Genomic DNA, 25655 nt, shown 5'->3' with positions numbered 1-25655 from the left:
TCAGATCTGTGGATACTCCTTTCACTTGTTATTCTAATTAAATAATGAAGTTAAATATAGATATGAATGTGAAAACACTATCTTTATGAAAATAAATTTGAATGCTTTGCAAAGTTGAAGAACAAGCAGTTGGCAAGATCTGTCCCTTGGGCCATAGTTTGCCCTGTTCCTAACTCCACTGCCCCTCTATTTTTTCTTACCACTCAAGGTTCAATAGACTGTTCTTTAAGTGGTCTTACACTTAAACATACATCTTTGATTGTCTTTCCATCAGTATTTAACTTTTTACAAATACCCTGAGGAGAGACTACTTTTCTAAAAATACTCTTCTTTTATTCATTCAGTTTATGAATCAAAAATAAATCTTAATTATCACAAAGAATTGCAAAGTAGCATATATGATAAGCTTCATATGAATGGAATACAATGATAGAAACTGTGATAGTGCCTTTGGGTCTGTTTCTATGGAGTAAATTTATATTATTTTTTTCATTATGATATGTTAATTCTTCAGAAATGAACTGTTTCAAGACAGATGCATGAAATTGTAAAGATTGTAAATATAATTCAGATACAGTATGATTTTATATAATTAGAATTACTCAAGCTTTCATCACAATTTTGAGTGCAATATTTTACATTTTGGAAGTTACTGTTCGGGTTTTTAAAAGCATGCAGCATAGAAATATTTTGATACAGACATGCTAAGTTTGTATCCCAGCTTTGTGACCTATAAGATGTTAGAACTTGGATAGCTTGACTAACCTTTTTAAGAAGTTCCCTTGTTTTATATATATATATATATATAATATATATATATTTTATATATATATATAATATATATATATTTTATATATATATATATTATATATATTTATTATTTATTTGTTTTATATATATATAAATATATATATATATTTTTTTAGTTGTAATTGGACACAATACCTTTATTTATTTTTATGTGGTGCTAAGGATTGAACTCAGGGCCTTGCATGTCCTAGGCAAGAGCACTACCACTGAGCCACAACCCCAGTCACAAGAAGTTCCCTTGTTTTAAAGCTGGAAGAATAATTTCTGGTATATTCAAGTATATAAGAATTCAGTTGTGACCATTTGAAATAAATGAAACTGAATCACTACCTCCTATCAAACATGAAAATTAATTCCTGGTAAATAACAAGTCTGTATGTGAAAGACAAAATAATAAAGTTTCCAGAAGACAAAAAAATTTAAGGAGGTATGTATATGGATATGTGAGTGTACATATGTGTGTATGTTTAGACACATGTATAAATATGTGCCTGCACACATATATGTGTGTTATGTATGTATACACACACACACAAACACACAGAGCTTACCATATTGCCTGGTATATAGTAATCCTTCAGTATTATTGACCATTAAGTAATGCAGCTTTCTTCCTATTAAAGACCTAGGAAGAAAGTACTTTAACAGAGAAACTATATTTTCAGTTGGTTTTCAGTAGAATGCTTTATTCAGCTCTATATAAATCAGAACATTGACAAGTATTAGTTATAAAAATGACAAAATAATTAATTATTAATAATAGTTAACTTCCCATGATAGACTTAATTTCTGACCCTTTGGTTGAACTTGAATCATATCTAGAAATTTAATTTGAGGTCTTTTCTACTGCCTGACATTTTGAACTGCAGGGTTGTATCTAATATTTATAAAAACTTTTGTTTTTGCCACTTTTCTAAAATGTGAATATTTAAAGTAATGCTCAGGGCTGGGGATGTGGCTTAAGCGGTGGCGCGCTCGCCTGGCTTGTGCGGGGCGCTGGGTTTGATCCTCAGCACCACATTAAAAAAAATAAAATAAAGATGTGTCCACCGAAAACAAAAAAATAAATATTAAAAAATTCTCTCTCTCTCTCTCTCTCTCTCTCTCTCTCAAATAAATAAATAAATGAATGAATGAATGAATGAATGAATAAAATAAAATAAATAAAGTAATGCTCAGCAAGACTCTGGGACCATCTTAATACTGACTGTTCATCAAGTTTAAATGTGGTATTTCCATTTATTCTGGAAAATGTCATGTACATCATTAATTCTGCCTTTACCATGATGAGTCATTACCTATATAGAGAATGTAAACTCTACAGTAGCAAATAGGGGCATAAAATATTATAAAAACTAAGATTGTAACATTAGTTTATAAAAATGTAAAATCAGTACAAGGAAATCAATAAAGTAAACTTCATGGGAGGCAGGACCATGTCTCACTCACTTAGTACTCTCTATGAACTATGGTTATGTGTGACATAAAATAATGAGTGAATCTGCTATTCACTTTGCTTATGTACTAATTTTAAAAAAAATGGGGTCTGGAAAACTGTAAAGCAAAAGCTAAGGGATTACCACTACTGCAATACAAAATATTAACCAACAAAAAAGATTTTAATGATATAGGATAATGGAGGAAAATCCTGAAGGACATTTACATTTGGGGCAGATTTATTCAAACTGCAAGGGAAGTCATTCTGTTAAAATAGTATTTCAGGTGATTCAACTGTTGCATATCATCCACTCTTCCCCATCCTTTGTATTGAATTAAGAAAGTCATGCCTACGAATTCTTATTTACGTGTGTGTGCGTGTATGTGTGTGTGTATTTTGCTTTCAAGGAAGCTCTTACTCTATAGAAATATCTTTTTCCTTCCTTCCTTTCCTCCTTGCTTGCCTACTTCCCTTTCTTCCTTGAGCACCTGGTGAGTCTCTTTGGTTTACATTTGCCAAAAGTCACAGGTAGTAGTACTTCCAAAGGAGAAAACATGGGTCAAGTGAAAGTTAGGACCACGGACTTAGCGTGCTATTGGTAGAGGTGTGTGCTCCATCCAGGTAATAGAGTTGTTTAGGTAAAAGATATTTCAGGGTTTACAGCCAAGACTTGATTGAACTGAGGAGTGTCCTCTCTTGCATAAACCTAGATCCTCAGCCATCTTATTTACATACTCAGATTTCTGAGCATGCAGACACAATACTCCTTGCACACACAACAGTTGTGTGTGTACTTTGGGCATCCTTTGAGGTGTTTCTCTTTCTCCTAGCTGTCCAGTCCTGCACAGACCTTTAACCTGGCACAGTCACTTCTAGGGAAGTGGTGGTGAGGAAAGAATATGTCCTTTTTATCACCATTTCTGGGTATGCATGTGAGATCAGATAGGAGTGCATATGGGTGAGTAGCCAAAACTGCTCTCTTGGAGTCAATAAAGTTTCTTTGTAAAATTGATGAGGATCATCAGTACTTTTGAAAAAGGGGAGTCTATTCAGTTTTGCACAAAGCCCTACAAAACTAGTGATGATCCTGTAAAGACTACTTAGATAATGGGCCTACATTAGTGTTTACCAAAATATTACCTAGAGTCTTTCAATCCATCAACTCATCTTTTGAAGGTTGGCATTTCCTGGAAGTAGGGGGACGGGGGTAAAACTTTTTTAGTCTTAAAATTTAGATTAAGCCTGATTTTAAAAAATCAAAATCTCCGTACTCCCCTGTCCCCTACAGCTATTACATTCTTCAATATCATCTTAGTACTACAAAGACTGGATTTTGTTCATCTTGGCTAACATTCAAATTCAACTATTTATGCCATGAATTTGCAGTTTTGCTTTTGCATTATATCCCCAGTATATAAAAATGGATCATTTCAGAGCATTTAAAGTGAGAGGAGTAATGTAGAATTGCTGCAGGTTAAAATGACATAAATGCAAGTAGTGACTAGGTACAAATATGAAATGCGAGTTTTTGTATTCTGTTACAAGTGAATCAGCTATGTGCTTTATAAAGGCTGCCAAGAAACAAAAATGTAGAAGGACTAAGTTTAATGACGTGTACCATGAGTTGTGCCAGATTTTGTTAGAATAGTGATCTCTGCCCTTATGTTTTATCTGTCATAAAATATTAAGGAACTTAAAACTTTCAATCTAATTGTGTTTTATTCAAAGTATGTTGTTATTTTCTGGCAAACCAGCTGTGCATTTCACTATGAAATTGGTAAATTATATCACTGTTGTGGAAAATGGGACCAAAATTACAGAGGTAATATTCACAAGCAGGACAGGTGGTAGGTAGCATGGTCATATGCATGTGAATCCAGTTGCAAAGTTAACAACCTGTGTAGTGCTTAGAGAAACATTGGAAGGTCTTACCAAAAATCCTGTATTAAATCATATTTGTTAGACATGAGGCAATATTAGTGATACGTTGTGTGGAAGAACAGTGGATGAATTGTAGGTAAAGGATTTGTTTTCTGATAAAACTTTTTAATTTACATAATAGGAATTAACTTAGATGAGTTGCAAATATAGAAGAGTAATAAATAATATTTTTGTTTATTGCTAAAAACTAATATTGCTGGAAAATTAATTTTTTTTTCTCTTTGAAATTACTACTGTATCCTATTTCCTTTAGGTTTATTGTATTTTTTTTTTTTTTTTAATTCTTGCTCTTCAGCAGGAAGTTTACCTATTAGTTAGCCTATTATTTTTTTTCTCATTTCCAAACCATGGCATATTTGGACAAATTTTCTTATTGATTTTCTATACTGGCAGGTCATTTTTTTTTTCCCGTATCTGTCTTTTATGATGACTGATTTGTTCTGATATCTGTTTCAACTTTCAGTAGTCTAAGATAACACTTCTTTTTCAGACTTGATCTGTAATTTCCAAAGCTGTTAGATTTATGATAAGAGCACTGACCAATGTGTTGTTAACTTCTGTATTTACTTTCCACCCAACTTGAGCTCCTGCCATATTTGTTTATACCTAGGATTTACTTATGAGTTGAGAAACAGTTTTTAAGTATGTAGTTTAATTTATCAAGCAATTATTATCAGAGGGAAATGCTTGTAGATTATTGAAATCCTTTTACTCTGGAAAATGTTATTCCTTCTAGATTTTTATTATTCACTTTTTCCTTATCAACACTCTTTGATTTTAAATAATATACTTAACTTTCATTCCTTGTTCTTTGCTTTTATTCATTGTTATTGCTCTTCAGTACCCATAGTCCTCCAATCTCTCAGGTATATCTTTACTTCTTTGTTATCAAAAAACTGTTTTCTAGGAATCATTTATTTTTTTGTACATTTACTGTAAAATTCTAGTTTTTAAAAAAATTGGGGGGGGGGGGCAAGGACAGCTCAGTGGTAGAGTGCTTTCCTAGTATGCATGAAGTCCTGAATTTGATCCCTGGCACTGCAGTCAATATATAGCATTTTTATGTAGTTACAATATGACTTCATCATATTTGGTGCAAATATACTCTTTTTATTCTAAACTTAAATGTGCTTACTTTATGAATTATACTTTGTTTATTTGACTATGTTCATCAACTTTATGATTTTTAAACTTTGGAGTAATAAAAGAAGATACTGTCTCTCCAGAAAAATTAATTGAGTCTTTAATTTTGTTTTACTACAGTTTCTAAAGTAATTTTTGTGGAACACTTTTACAGATTAGTTTGACAAGGCATACTGAAAACCAAGAAAATGTCTTCATATTTCATCCTTTTCTTTAAAAATTTAAGTAATAAAGTATGGCATTTTGAAGTAAGCATAATCTTATTTCATCAAATGCTTTGAAATACTAAAAGTTAGGCCAATATTTTTGTGTTTTCCAGATTATTGTTCGGTGGTAACAATTGTGGATCAGACAAATGTAAAGTTAACTTGCCTGTTTTTTAGTGGAAACTATGAAGCCCTTCCAATAATTTATAAAATTGGAGACATTGTTCGCTTTCACAGGCTTAAGGTATAATTCATACTTTTTATAACTTACATTCTTTTGATGAGAACGCTGCCATTCACTGAAGCTAGTTAGCACTACTTGTGTAGTTGCTTTGTTTAGAGCATGATATCAGGTGTTTCAGAAGAAGAAATGTAAATAGTATCAGACTCCAAATAATATATAGTGTGATATCACTTCATTTAAATGAATTACCAATTCTTCTTCCTCAGAAATATATTAGTTGCTCAGATTCACACTAAGCCCATTCTGTGTTCTTACTTTCAAATATAGATTCATGATATGAAAATTTTGGTAAAGGACAGGAGTAAAAATCATAATAAATTAACTTATTTATTTACTTAATTTTTGAGACAGAGCTCTTGCTATGTTGTCCAGGCTAGCCTCAAATTCCTGGGCTCAGGCAGTCCTTCTACTCAACCTCCTGAGTAGATCGGATTATAGGCATATGCCACCAGGACTGAGTCAATGCTATGATTTCTAATATCATACTAGTTTTATTTGTGTATGTTCTTTGTATTCCCTTTATAATGTGGCTAGATACTATATGGTTTTGGTTTTATGTTTTAAATGTCTACTCATGATTGTGTGTTTCATCCATATTGCTTACATGGTTTTGTTCGTTTTCATTGATAAATGGTACTTTCCTATGTGAACGCATCACAATTTTTATATTCATTCTGTTGTTTCTAAATGTTTAGGTGATTTCCAGATTGTGGAAATTATTATTATTGTTATGGACTCTTTAGTATAGCTTTTAGTTAATATAAACATATGTTCAAGCACATACCTATATACACACATATATTTTAGTTAGGTTTATACTAGCAAGTGTGGTTACTAGTGCCTTAAGATGTACTTTTGTGTTCACCCTAAGTTTTTCAAAGTGATTGCTACCACTTTACATTGTCACTAACAGCATATGAAAGTTCTGGTTGTTCCACATTTCACAAACTCTTGATACTTTCCTTTTAAAATGTATTGTTGGGTTTATATTAGTATCTCATGGTTTTAACTTGAATTTTTGTGAATATTTATGAAGTCAAGAACATTTTTGAATTCATGTATCTTCCAAAATATGAAATAGCCATTTTTTATGTATTTTCTTTTCTATGGGATTTTTATTTCCCTTTCTTATCTTATTGTGGAAGTTCCTTATATATAAAGATGGTAGATCTTTTTAGTCAAATTATATGGATTGTGAGCATTTTTTTCCCACTGTACAAAGGTGAAGCAACTGTTTTCACACATTGGACAATAGCTATCTGATCAGATAGAGAAAAGAGACTTAGGAGATGAGCCACATGATCACCACATCTCTATCTGGGTACAGTTTCTCAACAATTGCATGGCAAGCTGGAATGTAACCTGTATTCCTACTAAGATAAGGAAACTAGGCAAAATTCAAGACAGCTAAAAGAACTTGGATCTTTAAGATGAGGTACCGGAGAGGAAAGAACTATTTTTAGGGGGATGTCAAGAAGTCTATTAGTACAGAGGAGGCCAGCAGCCACCATGTTGGAAAGCTGACGTCACCATCCCTGTTTTCGACTGACCGCAGCTCATTCAGCCATAGAACAGGTAATTTCAGGCTGCCATTCGCCTGCGGCTTGCAGACAGATTGCTAGGGTTCAGTGCCTGGGTGCTTCTTAGAACCTGATCTTATCGGAGCGAACACCGAGCGCGGGGCGGCCGAGATCCGGCTCCCGGAACCGCCCTGGCCCAGGGCTGGGGAGCCTGCTGAGGCTGCTTCTTGGACCCTGCTCCTATCAGAGCATACACCAAGCACTAAGCGGCCGAATTCCGGCTCCCGGAACTGAGCCCGCGGGGACTGCTTCTTGGAGCCTACCCTTATAGGAGCTTACACCGAGCACGGAGCGGCCGAGTTCCGGCTCCCGGAACTGCCCTGGCCCAGGGCTAGGAGCCCACGGAAACTGCTTCTCGGTCCGGGTCCTGCTGAGGGCCGGTCAGGACTCACCCGTTGCTTTGGTTGCCCGGCAAGGGGAACGAAATGCTGCCATTCGCATAGGATACCTACATGGCAGAGATCTGATGTCATCAGAAAGCGGCGGAGGAGAGAACTTCATCAATACCAGCGGCGACAGAAACAGTTGGTCTCCTGGTAGGGGGGGTGAGGCACAGACACCCGAGTCTCCTCAATTTGTCGTCGAGCCAGAGGGGAGGAGCCGGGCCGCCGCCAGCGCCCGGAACAGGCCCAGCGGCTCGCCAGCGTGGTGACCGCGTGACTCCAATTGGAGAGGGGGCGGAGCGGAGCCGCCACCCACACCCGCAAGGTGGGCAGACCCGCGACCCAGTGGTACATGGGCGCGGTAGGAGGGGCAGGGCAGAGCTGCCGCCCGCGCTTGCAAGGTAAACAGACCTGTCACAGACTGGCGGGTCAGACCCAGTGGCCTGCCAGTGTGGTACACACGTCACCCCAACTGGAGTAGGGGCAGAGCAGATGCTTCTCCCACGCCCGGATCAGGCCCTGCCGATGTGGTGGCCACGTGACCCCAATTGGAGTGGGGGCGGAGCGGAACCGCCACCCGTGCCCGCAGGGTGAGCAGACCTGTGACCAACCTGCAGATCAGGCCCAGGGGTCCGCAGGCGTGGTAGGAGGGGCAGGGGAGATCCGCCGCCCGCGCCTCCAAGGTAGGCAGACCTGCGACAGACCGGCGGATCAGGCCCAGGAGCCTGCCGGCGTGGTACACACACCACCCTAATTGGAGTAGGGGCAGAGCAGAGTCGCCGCCCGTGCCAGGAACAGGCCCAGCGACCTGCAGGCGGGGTAGTCATGACACCCCAATTGGAGTAGGGGCAGAGCAGAGCCGCCACCCGTGCCCGAAAGGTGGGCAGATCTGCGACCGACCAGCGGGACAGGCCCAGTGGCCTGCCGGTACGACAGACACGTCACCCCATTTGGAGTAGGGGCAGAGTAGAGCCGCCGCCCGCGCCTGCAGGGTAGGCAAACCTGCAACCGACCGGCGGATCAGGCCCGGTGGCCTGCCGGCGTGGTACACTCGTCACCCCAATTGGAGTAGGGGCAGAATAGAGCCGCCGCCAGCGCCCAGAACAGGCCCAGTGACCTGCCGGCATGGTAGCCATGACACCCCAATTGGAATAAGGAGAGAGCAGAGCCTCCGCCCGCACCTGCAGGAAAGATACGCAAGCAGTATGAAAAGACAAGGAAAGAAAGGACCACAAGCAATGCAGGTCAACGCAACTTTAGAAGAGGTAACAGCTGCAGCAGATGGACTGTCAGATAAAGAATTCAGGATATACATGCTTCAGATGATCTGGAGTATCAAGGAAGACATTAGACAGCAAAATCAGACAATGAAAGATCACTTCGACAATGAATTACGCAAACAAATCCAGGAAGCAAAGGATCAAATATACAGGGAGATAGAGGTTATAAAAAACAAACAAACAGAAATCCTAGAAATGCAGGAAGCAATAAACCAACTTAAAAACTCAATGGAGAATACTACCAGCAGAGTAGAACACTTAGAAGATAGAACATCAGACAATGAAGACAAAGTATTTCAACTGGAAAAGAACATATACAGCTCAGCAAGACTGTTAAGAAACCATGAGCAGAACATCCAAGAAATATGGGATAACATTAAGAGACCAAACTTAAGAGTCATTGGGATACAGGAAGGTACAGAGCTCCAAACCAAAGGAATGAGCACTCTATTCAATGAAATAATACGAGAAAACTTCCCAGACTTGAAGAATGAGACAGAATCCCAAATCCTAGAAGCCTACAGGACGCCGAATGTGCAAAATCATAAGAGATCCACACCTAGACACATTATAATGAAGATGCCCAACATACAGAATAAGGAGAGAATTTTAAAAGCTACAAGACAGAGGAAGCAGATTACATTTAGGGGTAATCCAATCAGGATAACAGCTGATCTTTCAACACAGACTCTGAAAGCTAGAAGATCCTGGAATAACATATTTCAAACACTGAAAGAAAAGGGGTTCCAACCAAGAATTGTGTATCCAGCGAAATTAAGCTTCAGGATGGAAGATGAAATTAAAACCTTCCACGATAAACAAAAGTTTAAAGAATTCGCATCTAGAAAACCATCTCTTCAAAACATCCTCGGCAAAACTTTACAGGAAGAAGAAATGGAAAATAACAATGAAAACCAACAGTGGGAGGTAGGACAATAAAGGGGGGGAAAATAATCAAAGAGGAAAACAAACCATGTTTAGTAACAGAAATAAACAAATATGGCTGGAAGTACAACCCATATCTCAATAATAACCCTAAATGTTAATGGCTTAAACTCACCAATTAAGAGACACAGGCTAGTAGAATGGATCACAAAACAAGACCCAACAATATGCTGCCTACAGGAGACGCATTTGATAGGAAAAGACATACATAGGCTGAAGGTGAAAGGTTGGGAAAAATCATATCACTCATATGGACTTCGGAAACAAGCAGGAGTGTCCATACTCATATCAAATAAAATAGATTTCAAGCCAAAGTTAATCAAAAGCAATCAAAAGGGATAAAGAGGGACACTACATACTGCTTAAGGGAACCATACACCAACAAGACATAACAATCATAAATATTTATGCCCCAAACAATGGTGCAGCTATGTTCGTCAAACAAACTCTTCTCAAGTTCAAGAGTCTAATAGACCACCATACCATAATCATGGGAGACTTCAACACACCTCTCTCGCCACTGGACAGATCTTCCCAACAAAAGTTGATTAAGGAAACTATAGAACTCAATAACACAATTAATAACCTAGACTTAATTGACATATATAGAGTATACCACCCAACATCAAGCAGTTATACTTTTTTTCTCAGCAGCACATGGATCCTTCTCAAAAATAGATCATATATTATGTCACAGGGCAACTCTTAGACAATATAAAGGAGTAGAGATAATACCATGCATCTTATCTGATCATAATGGAATGAAACTGAAAATCAACGATAAAAGAAGGAAGGAAAAAGCATACATCACTTGGAGAATGAACAATAGGTTACTGAATGATCAATGGGTTATAGAAGACATCAAGGAGGAAATTAAAAAATTCTTAGAGATAAATGAAAACACAGACACAACATATCGGAATCTATGGGACACATTGAAAGCAGTTCTAAGAGGAAAATTCATTGCTTGGAGTTCATTCCTTAAAAAAAGAAAAAACCAACAAATAAATGATCTCATACTTCATCTCAAAATCCTTGAAAAAGAAGAGCAAAACAACAGCAAAAGAAGTAGAAGGCAAGAAATAATTAAAATCAGAGCTGAAATTAATGAAATCGAAACAAAAGAAACAATTGAAAAAATTGACAAAACTAAAAGTTGGTTCTTTGAAAAAATAAACAAAATCGACAGGCCCTTAGCCATGCTAGCGAAGAGAAGAAGATAGAGAACTCAAATCACTAACATACGGGATGAAAGAGGCAATATCACAACAGACACTTCAGAAATACAGAAGATAATCAAAAACTATTTTGAATCCTTATACTCCAATAAATTAGAAGATAGTGAAGGCATAGATAAATTTCTTAAGTCATATGATCTGCCCAGATTGAGTCAGGAGGATATAGACAACCTAAACAGACCAATATCAATTGAGGAAATAGAAGAAACCATCAAAAGACTACCAACTAAGAAAAGCCCAGGACCGGATGGGTATACAGCAGAGTTTTACAAAACCTTTAAAGAGGAACTAATACCAATACTTTTCAAGCTACTTCAGGAAATAGAAAAAGAGGGAGAACTTCCAAATTCATTCTACGAGGCCAACATCACCCTGCTACCTAAACCAGACAAAGACACTTCAAAGAAAGACAACTACAGACCAATATCTCTAATGAACCTAGATGCAAAAATCCTCAATAAAATTCTGGCGAATCGGATACAAAAACATATCAAAAAAATTGTGCACCATGATCAAGTAGGATTCATCCCTGGGATGCAAGCCTGGTTCAATATACGGAAATCAATAAATGTTATTCACCACATCAATAGACTTAAAAATAAGAACCATATGATCATCTCGATAGATGCGGAAAAAGCATTCGACAAAGTACAGCATCCCTTTATGTTCAAAACTCTAGAAAAATTAGGGATAACAGGAACATACCTCAATATTGTAAAAGCAATCTATGCTAAGCCTCAGGCTAGCATCATTCTGAATGGAGAAAAACTGAAGGCATTCCCTCTAAAATCTGGAACAAGACAGGGATGCCCTCTCTCTCCACTTCTGTTCAACATAGTTCTCGAAACACTGGCCAGAGCAATTAGACAGACGAAAGAAATTAAAGGCATAAAAATAGGAAAAGAAGAACTTAAATTATCACTATTTGCAGATGATATGATTCTATACCTAGCAGACCCAAAAGGCTCTACAAAGAAACTATTAGAGCGAATCAATGAATTCAGCAAAGTGGCAGGATATAAAATCAACACGCATAAATCAAAGGCATTCCTGTATATCAGCGACAAATCCTCTGAAATGGAAATGAGGACAACCACTCCATTCACAATATCTTCAAAAAAAATAAAATACTTGGGAATCAACCTAACAAAAGAGGTAAAAGACTTATACATTGAAAACTACAGAACCCTAAAGAGAGAAATAGAAGAAGATCTTAGAAGATGGAAAAATATACCCTGTTCATGGATAGGCAGAACTAACATCATCAAAATGGCGATATTACCCAAAGTTCTCTATAGGTTTAATGCAATGCCAATCAAAATCCCAACGGCATTTCTTGTAGAAATAGAGAAAGCAATCATGAAATTCATATGGAAAAATAAAAGACCCAGAATAGCAAAAACAACGCTAAGCAGGAAGTGTGAATCAGGCGGTATAGCGATACCAGATTTCAAACTATACTACAGATCAATAGTAACAAAAACAGCATGGTACTGGTACCAAAACAGGCGGGTGGACCAATGGTACAGAGTAGAGGACACAGAAACCAATCCACAAAACTACAGCTATCTTATATTTGATAAAGGGGCTAAAAGCATGCAATGGAGGAAGGATAGCATCTTCAACAAATGGTGCTGGGAAAACTGGAAATCCATATGCAACAAAATGAAACTGAATCCCTTTCTCTCGCCATGCACAAAAGTTAATTCAAAATGGATCAAGGAGCTTGATATCAAATCAGAGACACGCCGTCTGATAGAAGAAAACGTTGGCTACGATCTACAGTCGGTGGGGTCGGGCTCCAAATTCCTCAATAGGACACCCATAGCACAAAAGTTAATAACTAGAATCAACAAATGGGACTTACTCAAACTAAAAAGTTTTTTCTCAGCAAAAGAAACAATAAGAGAGGTAAATAGGGAGCCTACACCCTGGGAACAAATCTTTACTCCTCACACTTCAGATAGAGCCCTAATATCCAGAGTATACAAAGAACTCAAAAATTAGACAATAAGAGAACAAACAACCCAATCAACAAATGGGCCAAGGACCTGAACAGACACTTCTCAGAGGAGGACATACAGTCAATCAACAAGTACATGAAAAGTGCTCACCATCTCTAGCTGTCAGAGAAATGCAAATCAAAACCACCCTAAGATACCATCTCACTCCAGTAAGATTGGCAGCCATTATGAAGTCAAACAACAACAAGTGCTGGCGAGGATGTGGGGAAAAGGGTACACTTGTACATTGCTGGTGGGACTGCAGATTGGTGCAGCCAATTTGGAAAGCAGTATGGAGATTTCTTGGAAAGCTGGGAATGGAGCCACCATTTGACCCAGCTATTCCCCTTCTTGGTCTATTCCCTAAAGACCTAAAAAGAGCATGCTACAGGGACACTGCTACATCGATGTTCATAGCAGCACAATTCACAATAGCAAGACTGTGGAACCAACCTAGATGCCCTTCAATAGACGAATGGATAAAAAAAAATGTGGCATTTATACACAATGGAGTATTACTCTGCACTAAAAAATGACAAAATCATAGAATTTGCAGGGAAATGGATGGCATTAGAGCAAATTATGCTAAGTGAAGCTAGCCAATCCCTAAAAAACAAATGCCAAATGTCTTCTTTGATATAAGGAGAGTAACTAAGATCAGAGTAGGGACGAAGAGCATGAGAAGAAGATTAACATTAAACAGGGTTGAGAGGTGGGAGGGAAAGGGAGAGAGAAGGGAAATTGCATGGAAATGGAAGGAGACCCTCATGGTTATACAGTGGAGGGGGTAGAGAGAGAGGAGGGGAGGGGAGGGGAGAGGTGGGGAGGGGAGGGGAGAGGGGGGGAGGGGGGAGGATGGGAAAGGCAGCGGAGCACAACAGACACTAGTATGGCAATATGTAAATCAATGGATGTGTAACTGATGTGATTCTGCAATCTGTGTATGGGGTGAAGGTGGGAGTTCATAACCCACTTGAATCAAAGTGTGGAATATGTCAAGAAATTTGTAATGTTTTGAACAACCAACAATAAAAAATTTTAAAAAAAAGAAGTCTATTAGTGTTAGGGAAGGGGTTGGTGTCCATGAATTCTTGACTGAAAGCTGTGCTGTACATGGAAAGGACAAGAATACTTAAGGATTACAAGAGTTGCTCTCTGACAGAATTATGGTTGAACATGAAATAGATATTAGAGGTCTAGCATTGGGGATGCTGCAGTTCAGCCTACTTAGGGATAAATAACCTTGATAATACCTCTTTTACACCTTTGACATTCAGCTGAGAAAACCTAAAGCCCTTCCTCATAAAGGGAAACATCCTAGAGTAAGGCCTACTACAACATATTTTGTCAAAACCTGAAAGAAGATCTACAAAGAAGACATGTTGCAAGTGAGTCCCACCAATATAGAAAGACTTTGGAATACACCATGGGGTTTCCATAGATTGTGTGTAACAAGGCATAAAACCAGGTCTTCCTGGATTTAAGGTGTTTAGCCATCAAATAAGTGACCATGAAGAGGTAACACAATTCAGATTCTTACAGTGTCTACCAAAGGAAAAAAGAATACTAAATAAGAATATAGGAAAATATTACCCAGAGGCAAGGGAGGAAAAAGACATTCTAAACAGATTCCTTGGCCCAGATGTTGGATTTTTTTGAATTAAAACTTAAAAATAGATATTTATATAATATATAAAATACAAAATATTAAGAAAAAATTTTTTAGCAAATGAAAATGTAAATGAATGACAAATCAAATTACAGCAGAGAAATGGGAACTGTTTTTAAAAGACCTAATAGAAATTCAGTAGTTGAAAAGAACAGCAAATAAAATGAAAAATCTAATGGACAGGCTAATTAGCAGATTAGATATATCAAGTTAATTTTCAGATAGATCTAAAGAAATTACCTAATCTGAAGGAAAAAGGATTAAGTAAAAATGAATATACCCTAAGGGATTTTTGGAAGAATATCAAATGTTGCATTATACAATTTGAGAAGCAACAGAAAAGAATGTGGATGGGGAAAATATTTTTTAGAAATAAGGACAAAACTTTTCCAAATTTGATGAATAACATTGACTTAAATGCACTTAATGCAAGGTACATGAAAATAAAAGACACCTGAACAAATTACGCTGAAACCAGTGTAGAAACCAAAATGAAGTATGAAATCAGCTGAAAGACAATTGAAATATCCAATATATGGAACAATGGTACCAATGAAGCAGTTTTTAAAAAGCAAACATCAAAGAACAAAAGAAAAACAAATAACAAGATAACAAAGTACAACCATAGTGATAATTACATTGATGTAAATAGAATGAACAGTACAGTTACAAGGAAAGGATCAACCGAATGAAAATTTAAAAACTGTATATGACCTACAAAACATACTTAAAATATAAAGACACAATTTCATCGAAACTAAAACTACAGGAAAAAAAATCCAAGCAAGCAGTAGTCATACAGAAAATGAAATCACTACACCATCAAGCATATATTATTAAAAAGATTTTTTTTAAAGAGAAAGGGAGCATTTTATAAGGACAAAAATGTCACTTCGTGAAGAAAATATAACAATTATATATCTAGTAAATGAGCCCCCAAATTCAGAAAGCAAAAAAAAATGCTCATGGATGGTCAGTTCTCTCAATCACAGTGAGTAAAGTAGCCTAAAATGCATTTATTGACAGCACACACTCCTCTTTTAAGTATTCCAGCTTTTAATCTGTCATTAATAACTGTCACTTATCATCCCTTTTTTCCTTGTGTAAATTATATCTTAGTAAAAATAATGAATGAAAACTTGGTAGTCAATGACTACCTCTTTGAAAATGTAAATATGTTTGTACAGTGTTGTAGAATTTTATATGATAACTTATGTATATTGATATAATACCAGTTGAATTTACATTTCATGTTAGTTCAATGAAAAATATTAAAGAATTACATACTTGTGTTAATTATGCTGGAAAAATTTATAATCTTTCACGTTTCTTTAGCTCCTGAGTTGTGGTTGATAAACTATTTTGTTAGTATCTGTTTTCTACTTTGCCCTATTTTCTTAGATTCAGATATATAAAAATGAGCCTCAGGGTATCACCAGCTCTGGGTTTGCATCTTTGACATTTGAAGGAACCTTGGGAGCTCCTGTCATACCTCGTACTTCAAGCAAATGTTTTAATTTCACTGCTGAGGACCACAAAATGGTAGAAGCACTACGGGTATGGGCATCTACACATATTTCGCCTTCTTCCATGTTAGTACAGTTGTGTGATGTTCAGCCTATGCAGTATTTTGACCTGACTTGTCAGCTTGTGGGCAAAGCAGAAGTGGATGGAGCTTCATATCTTCTAAAGGTAATTAAATACTTGAAATTATAAGTTATTACCATATTTAAATTAATGAAACACTTTTAGCATTCATATGGAATAAGTTTACACTCTACTAAGTACTTAAAATTTAACTTTTTTGATAAGCCTAAATATTCATGCTATCTACACTTACTTCTTTAATACTTTCGTTCCAGAGAAAAATATTATTATCTGTATTTTAAATACAATATGATTTATGGCACATTTATTTATTATTTTAGTAGTAATAGACCTATTTTCTATTTAGCTGTTTAGCTGTTTTCTAGCTAAATAGCTATCCTTGTTTAGCTCATGAATAATTTTGGAGGAATGATCTGCTATTTTTCTTTCTTGGGCATTTGAACAACATTGCTTTCACCACGTTTTGTTTTGTTTTTTTTTTTTTCTCTGTTCTCTGCAATTATAGGGCAAAGAATTGAGTGGAATGTTGTATCACTTGGACAAATCTTAGGGTTTAGTGTTATTATCATTAAGCGTGTCCATTGTTTTAGTTAGCTTTTTTATTGATTTTTTTAAAAATAAATGACAACAGAATGCATTACAATTCTTACTACACATATACAGCACATTTTTTCATATCTCTGGTTGTATATAAAGTATATTGACACCAATCGTTGTCTTCATACATGTTCCTTGGGTAATGAGAACAACTTAAAGGAGGAAAAGTGTTTGTGGGGCTCATGGTTTCAGGGGTCTCAGTCTATAGATGGCTGACTCCATTATTCTGGGGCCAGGAGTTGGCAATCTATGGACTAAGAATTTTGAACCATGAGCCCCAAATAAACTTTTCCTCCTGTAAGCTGTTCTTGTCAGGTATTTTGGTCACAGTGATAAAAAGCTGACTGAAACACTCATATTAAGGGACAGTGAAAAACAGAAATTATTAAATAAAATATGAAGGGTTAGAAATTGAAAATAGAATCTTTATATACACAGAATACTATAAGGAAAGTCGCATACTATAAGGAAAGTTGATCACGTCAAATATGACAAAGCTGAAGTTAAAGCAACATAAAATCATTCAAAGATAGAAGTCATGCTCTGTGGCCAATGTGATATCTTTAACCAGGGCAGTTTGTAATTATTAAATATTTTCAATGACAAGGAATATACCTTTGGGCAGAGAGCATATTTTGACTGCTGTCCTGTTAGAAAATTCTTAAATTTTGCATTAAATTTTGTGGCTGATGATCTATATTTTTTTCTCTTAAAAAATAGTGTGTTCTTGTATCTTACTCTAATAGATAACTTTTTCAAGTAAGTAAAAGGAACTTTCAAGTAACTTTTAAAATATGGTATTAAAAAGTAAATGTAAGAAATTAAATTAGTAAATCTTAGACAATTTTTATATAAGCCTAAAAGTCTTTGTGTACCTTTTGATGCAACAATTTTATTTTCATGAATTTATTTTAAAGAACTGATTTTAAATGTGTACAGAGGAAATTTAAAAGAATATTTGTCTTATAGTACCAAAACTTAGGGAAAAATTCAGTAACAGTAGAGAATTAAATTGTATGAACTATTTATATATAATAGAATGCTCTCAGACTATAAAATGGATTGTAGATATATACTTGTTCAGATAGTTTTTTGGTTGTCTATATATACTGTGAGTAATATTGTTTCATTTGTTTACAAAAATATACATAAACATAGCAAAACTATATTGAAGCATATATAACTTTCCAGTATTTTACTGTTAACTCTGAAAGGTAGAATTATAGCTGATTTTATTTTTCTGATGTTGGATTTTTCTTATGTATCAGGAAAACATTATTAAATTATTTTTCAAAACCAGGAGAAGGCAGACCTTACCTTAAATGATATCTAGTCAACATAACTATGTAGTATCATTATTTCCTTTCTCAACCTGGGTATGATACTAGTATGGATCCCTTTTTCGGTAATTGCAATGTAGTTGATTTAATTTTTTCAGTAACCATATTTTTACCAATGGTGTGCAATAAAGGCATAAATTAATAAGTCTGGAAGTCTAACATTATTCTACCTTATTTCTATTATTGTGTTTATACAGCTTGTGTTCTGTATAATACTTAGAAATTAAATTTTATTTAGGTATATTCTGTGTCCTTAATGTCCACAGTGATGTTGAAATCTCATCTTTATATTTTTATTTATTTATTTATTTATTTATTTATTTATTTATTTAGAGACAGGATCTCATTAATTTGTGTAGGGCCTTGCTGAGTTACTGAGGTTGGCCTTGAACTTTTGATCCTCTTGCCTGGGCCTCCCAAGCCCTTGGGATTACAATATTGCGCCACTGCATCCAGCTCTTTTATTTTTTTATTATTATTGTTTTTTAAATAAAAAAGCAGAAGTCATGCGTAGCCAGAGCTGATAGATCATTTGTATGTCTAATCTCTATTGTGTTTTAGAAAACATAAAATAATGTGAGCCAGAAATTGTCATATTCAAGGGATTACTGTTCAGATTTGCAATATTTACTTCTTTGTATGGAAGCATCATAAGAATGCTATGTAACTAAGAATGAGATGAAATCTTATATAATAATTTTATTTATGTAAATGTGAACCAAAATCCTTGATCAAATATCAGCAAACAGAATCAACAGTATAGTAAAAGGATAATATACTATTATCTAGCATAATTTATTTTTATAGTTCAGAAGTTGTATAATGACAGGAAAATACAGTAATCTCCATGAGTATTAAAAATTATATGCTTGTCTCAGTGAATGTTAATATATTTATGAAAACATTTAATTTAGCAAGGTAGTATTAGAAATATGCCTCCTTAATTTTTTAAACAACATGTCCATCTTATACCAAACAAAATAGTTACTGATGAAATTTTAGTGTAAGATACAAAGCAAAATTATCTGCTGTCTTCCTAATTTGTAATATTGCTCAGGAAGTCTCATGAATTCAATAAGATATGAAATGAGAGATTTAATTCTTAATGAAAAAGAAAAAAACACAGTAGTATTTCTATGATATCAAAATTCAGGTAACTAAAAAGCTACTTATGTTAATAAAATTGTTCAATGAGTTAACTAGTTTAAAATACTTTAAAATATGTCTTTCCTATATGTCAACAAATAAAATAACATAATTGAACAAAATACCTTTCAGATTGGCAATGAATTTGTAAAACCTGTAAGTTCTTGCAAGATATACCTAACCTTGTATGAAAATAGCTAGAAGACTTTATTGAGACATAAAAGTAAAATTGAAGCATTGAAATTTTTGATTCTTCCCTGAAGTAATTTTAAATAAAATACAATTTTAATTAAAATCACTGTTTTAATAGACTATAGTTTTGAAGCTTATTATAAATAATCAAAGAATGAAATAAGAAAGTTTGGGTAGTGCTAAGAGCCTTCTGTATCAGATATTTAAAAGTTTTAGAAAACCACTCAAATTAATACTAAGTAGTGGAAGAGATGAAGAAACTCAGAAATAATCCTGTATTGTACATGCAACAGTTTATTTGTTCTTAATAGCAGTAATTAAATCTATGCCTTTAAGTAGCCGCACTACTCTAAATATGATGTATATTATTTATAATTATACAATTACTAAATATGAACTATGAGTAATTTGAATGTAAAGAAATAAGAATCTCCCTCCTATGAGCCTAGAGGAAATATGAGATACTGTTAACCATATTTTTTTCTTCCATGTTTATATAGTATATACATATTTTTAAAATAGCATTCAAATTAGTCAAGAAAAGTTGTTTAAAGGTGGTTATTATCTATTTGGAAAAAAATTACATATAATTTTTATAAATATACAAATACCTACCAAATTGAATTTTGATGTGATGTTACAAAAGTTACTTAATTAAAATTATGTGTGTGTGTACGTAAACAGGCAGTTTACCCCAAACAATGCGAAAGTCCCTCCTATAGTGAACAGTTCACATATAACTTTTTACTCAACAAAAACTTAGCTACTAATGGCCTTTTATTGACCAGAAGCCTTACAACTAACATAAATCATCAACACATGTTTTCAAATAGATTTGTGTATATTTTATGGTAGTAAATGATAAAATAGACATATTTACATAGATTCAGTGCATTCACAGCATAGCTTTTTCTTCATTTTTTTCCACTGTTTCTAGACTAGGTGGTTATTTTGCAAGTTCTTTTTCTCAAATTATCATAGCTCCCCTAAAAATATATATGTATATATAAGTGAATCCATGTTTTTCAAGGGTTAGCTCTGTGTGTGTGTGTGTGTGTGTGTGTGTGTGTGAGAGAGAGAGAGAGAGAGAGAGAGAGATTTTCATTCAATTAAAACTAAAGCATAAGTCAGGCGCAGTGCGCAATGCCTATAAACCCTAAGGCTAAGGAGGCTAAGGCAAGAGGATCACAAGCCAGCCTCAGCAAAAGCAAGGTGTTAAACAACTCAGTGAGACCCTATCTCTAAATAAAATACAAAATACGGCTGGGGATGTGACTCAGTGGTTAAGTACCTCTGGGTTCAATCCCGGGTACCTCCCCCACCCCCAAAAGAACTAAAGCATAAAAGCCGCTTTGTAACTTTTTACCCTCTAACCCCATTCCCAAAGACTCTTACATTGATCTGTAAAGTACAGAATGTTAAAGGCAAAAACCAGTACACACAAAAAAATATTAATGAAGTCTGGACAGAGAAAAATGTTTGTGACATAAAATATTACTCAGTTTGACATGATTGTTATTTTAATCTTCCTATCGTACCGGCATTATTCATTACTGTGCCCTAACACTATCTGTCACTGATCTGACCTTTTCTATAAAAATCTGGTGTGTTTGAGTTTCTATGTCAGGTCCTGAATTTAATAACCAGGATCACAAGAAAATAAAAAAAGTAGAGAGAGAGAGAAATAAAAGATCTAGTGTTTTCTTTTCAAATAACCTGTCTATTCTTGTTCATCCATACTTTTCTAACATTCCCACATCACACCAGCTGTCCTTCATCATCATACTTATTTGTGGCACAGCATAGCATCTTTTAAAACCCAAGCACAACATAGACTGTTCATGTTGTGAGGTAGGGGGAATGCATTCTCATCTTGTGCCCATGTCCCGGCACCTTAAGTTGTTTACATAGCAGTCCAACATAGGTTTTTTTTTTTTTTCCAGTACCCATTATTTTCATTTATTTGTATTTTTAAAATCTAGTGTAAATAAAACATTCACATCTTTTAAAAGGATTTTTCTAAATAAGAACAAAATGGAAAAAATTAACAAAAGTCAGTTCTATTTCTAACGTTAGTATAGAAAATTTTTTAAGATAATTAGCATAGGTACTCAAAAAGGTTCATACGCAAGATGACAGCTATAGTATTATTTTAAATAACAAAATGTGAAACCACCCAACTGACTAATGAAGGTTAGTAGGGTAAATTTGTGCCCATCCCTATTAAAATAATATTACAAAGATATGAAAAATTGTGCTCTATATGTGTAATAAGAATTGTAATGCATCCTGCTGTCGTATATTGAAAAAATAAAATCAATTAAATGATTTAAAATAATAATATGAATACATTGTAAACCGCATTGTAGGGTATTATTTAAATTGCTTGGTAAAATACTTAATCATAAACTATAGAGAAAAGTGATATATTTTAGTCAGCTCTTTTGCTGCTGTGACTAAAAGCCTGATAAGAACAATTATAAAAAAGGAAAAGTTTATTTAGGGGCTCACAGCTTCAAAGGTCTCAACTAGAGACTGCCAACTCCATTCCTAGTGGCTCAAGGTGAGGCAGAACATCATGATAGAAGTGTGTGGTGGAGGAAAGTGGCTCACATTATGATCAGAGAGCAGAGAGAGGGACTCCACTTTCAGATACAAAATATATACCAAGAAGCACACCCCCAGCCACACCCTTCCCACCTTCAGTTTCACTGAGTTAATTCCATCAGGGAATTCATGGATTAGGTTAAAGCTCTCACAGTGCAATCATTTCTCTTCTTAAGCTTCTTGCATTGTCTCATACATGAGCTTTTGTGAGACACCACTTCCAAACCATAACATTACATAAAGCCAATTTATTTAAAAGTTTTAAATATATACACTATGTATACAAAAACAATAGAAAAATGAAGTAGAGCAGTATACTAATATTTTATCTAGGCTCATAAAAGTGAATTTTATTTCTTTATGTTTTCACATTACCCATAGTTTAATCTTTAATAATTTTATAATTAGAAAATAATATGTATCATATTTAAAGTATTGCAGATATTTAAGTGCATACATTTAATTATTTAAGTACTATTAACACAAAATAATTTTTTTCATAAATATCATTAAATTTTGCTCTACTCTTCCCTTGGCAGGTATGGGATGGCACCAGGACACCATTCCCATCTTGGAGAGTTTTGATACAAGACCTTGTTCTTGAAGGTGATTTAACTCATATTCATCGGCTACAGAATCTGACAATAGACATTTTAGTCTATGATAACCATGTTCGAGTGGCAAAATCCCTGAAGGTAATGTTGAGTGTCATAACATTTTTCTACTTTATGTTTGCATTATTTATTTTATTTTGATGATTTTGGTCCACATAAATGTTGGTGATAAAAGATTACATTTATAGGTAATAGGTGAAGTCTAGAAATTAGCTTCAAATTTATGTTTTTCTTGAATTTTTAATTTATGAAATATGTACCTAAAGTCACCTAAATAAATTAGAATATATGATAGATTATTTTTTAAATTAATCTTTCCTGATATCTTGTATCCATCCATACACAATTTACTGTGTAAATAGTAAGGAAATTTTGTCAAGTGACAAAGGATTTGTAAAGTATTGTTAATAAATTTTAAGCTTGTTAATTGATTTGGTAGATTCTAGATGGCAACTTTGTACTTACTGGTTTAAGAAAGTGGTAAATCATCTCCAATGTATTGATTTAGTTGTGTATGTTTTTATATACTGTAAAGTTTATAGAATTTGTTTACTGTTTTGGGGAATTTGCTTATAGTTTTTAGTGAAAAATGCACTGTTTAGATATGGCAGTTTCTATTAAATTAGAAACACAAATTCATGGAATATTTTTCTTCATTTTGTTGTATTTTATTTGAAAGTATCCTTTGTAACAAATAATAGTACCATGATTTATAATAATAACATTTGCTAGGTACTTCATATGAATCCGGTACTAACCTATGCTGTAAGTGCTGTCACCATCTCATTTTATAAATGAGACAGTGAGGTTTTCAGAGGTTAAGTGAACTTTCCAAAATTCTACAGCTATTTGATTATGCCAGTGATTGAATCCACAAAGTCTGTTTCCTGAAGTAATCCTTTTAAACATTAAAAGGAAATGTTCTTCTTATTGCAGATGTCTTTCTGCCTACTTATGGAAGTTAAAAGGAAATAGTAAAAGTGCAGATATGCATTTCAATGCTCAGTTTCCTTTTGTAAAAATGTAAAATCCATGGAGAAGAAAACACTTCCACTCTCACATTGTGTTTCAAATTAGCTCTCCCAACTCAATAAAATTGGGTTAAAATTAGGGCTTTGGATATAATAAATGCACTTTCAAGTTCTTTAGAAATGTCTGTGTTTATGTGTGTGTACCCGACATATTATTGTTGAAGATATACTTTGGGTGTTTTTTTCTGTGAAAGATACTGTCTGTACTAGTATCTTTTCAAATGAAAAATTATGATACATCCACTTCTGAGGTTATTTTTAGTACAAAAGGAGTTCTTTTATGAATAAAATTATTTACATTTTAGAATCACCTCAGTTCCTCATCATGCATATCTACTGTGATTATTGTAATTCCATTTTGTTTCCCTCTGCACTTTTGTGAATTTTTATTTCCTTACTTGTTCTACTTTTTTGTCTAAGTCCTGAACAGTACTTATTATAGTACTTTCCATATTGTAAGAATGAAATGATATCTGCTGGTTAATGAGTAGTTGAGTGAAAGGATGCTGTGAATTTTTTCCAGATTTTTTTCTTTTTAACTTCTTGCCCACTAGATGGTGATATGAGCACATATTCTAATTGAGAAAATAGGAAGCATGTTGTTTCTCTCAAAAGACTTCATAGTTATATTTTTTGTATGCAGGACAATTTAAAAATGAAAATAATTGTCTCTGTGTTTAATTATTACCTTTAAACTATTATATAATATACTTTTGTATTTGATATCTTAATTTCTGGCAACTTCTGTAAACATTCACATTTATGTATGAAATCTTTAATCACATGGCAGATATAAGTGAATATCAGTGTTTCAAGACAACAGTTTAAGTTTGCATTTTTATATCAAAACGCATGGAGCAAATTCAAAATTTGTTGTACAGAGACAGGAAAGATGTGTATTTTTTTTAAATAAAGGAGTAGTTAATGCAAAGTTAAGCTTGATATAACCAAATTTTATTAAACAATACATTTTACAGCCTAAATTACCTTTTAACTCATTTCACCTTTTTTTCTGAATCTTGCTGTTTAAGGAAGTTATGTCATTCCCAGAACATTTTATACACATGAAGACAAATTGAGATTCTGTCTTATCTTGACACTTTTGAAAATAACTATAAAATATATAATGTCATAATAAAGGCCTTTAGCAACCCCTTAATTAACTGTAGCTTGACTATTTTGAGACATATACAGGGGATTAAAAGTATTAAGCCTAAAGATAAATTCTTGATGATTTATGCAAAATATTTTTGATTTTTTTTTTAATTTATTTAGTTGTAGATGAACACACAGTATCTTTATTTATTTTTTATGTGGTGCTAAGGATTGAGCCCAGTGCCTCACACATGCCAGGCAAGCACTTTACCACTGAGTTACAGCCTCAGCCCATAGTTTGATTATTTCTAAAGGAATCGTGGTTTCTTTTTTTTTTTTCTCCACATTTTTATTGGTGCATCATAGTAATATATAATGGTGGGATTTATTGTTATACATTAGTTCATGCACACAATATAGCAATATAACTTGGCCAGTATTCCTCCTCAACACATCCCCCCCCTCCCTCTGCACCTTCCACTGCCTGGTTGCTTTCTCCTCTTCTACTGACCTCCCTTTGCTTTTCATGTGTTCATGCCCCACAC

The 25655-nt window shown here is 34.6% G+C and overlaps 1 protein-coding gene across 5 annotated transcripts in view; it reads left to right on the top strand.

Annotated features, from left to right (window-relative positions):
* The window catches only part of Pot1 (protection of telomeres 1), a 104874-nt gene that overhangs the window by 49226 nt on the left and 29993 nt on the right, over positions 1-25655 (top strand). For 4 of the 5 annotated variants that reach the window (XM_071612829.1, XM_071612830.1, XM_071612828.1 and 1 more), the window contains 3 exons: positions 5652-5782; positions 16282-16572; positions 22910-23065. In XM_071612829.1, the coding sequence (XP_071468930.1) occupies positions 5652-5782; positions 16282-16572; positions 22910-23065 (578 nt within the window). Of the gene's footprint in view, positions 1-5651; positions 5783-16281; positions 16573-22909; positions 23066-25655 lie in introns of those variants that run through there. The other variant, XM_027926488.3, reaches the window with a different exon arrangement.

Source organism: Marmota flaviventris, chromosome 1 (genome assembly GCF_047511675.1).
Source record: "Marmota flaviventris isolate mMarFla1 chromosome 1, mMarFla1.hap1, whole genome shotgun sequence".
NCBI classification, from domain to species: domain Eukaryota; kingdom Metazoa; phylum Chordata; class Mammalia; order Rodentia; family Sciuridae; genus Marmota; species Marmota flaviventris.
Note: the sequence above shows the minus strand (reverse complement) of the source record. Positions and strands in the feature narration are given on the sequence as shown.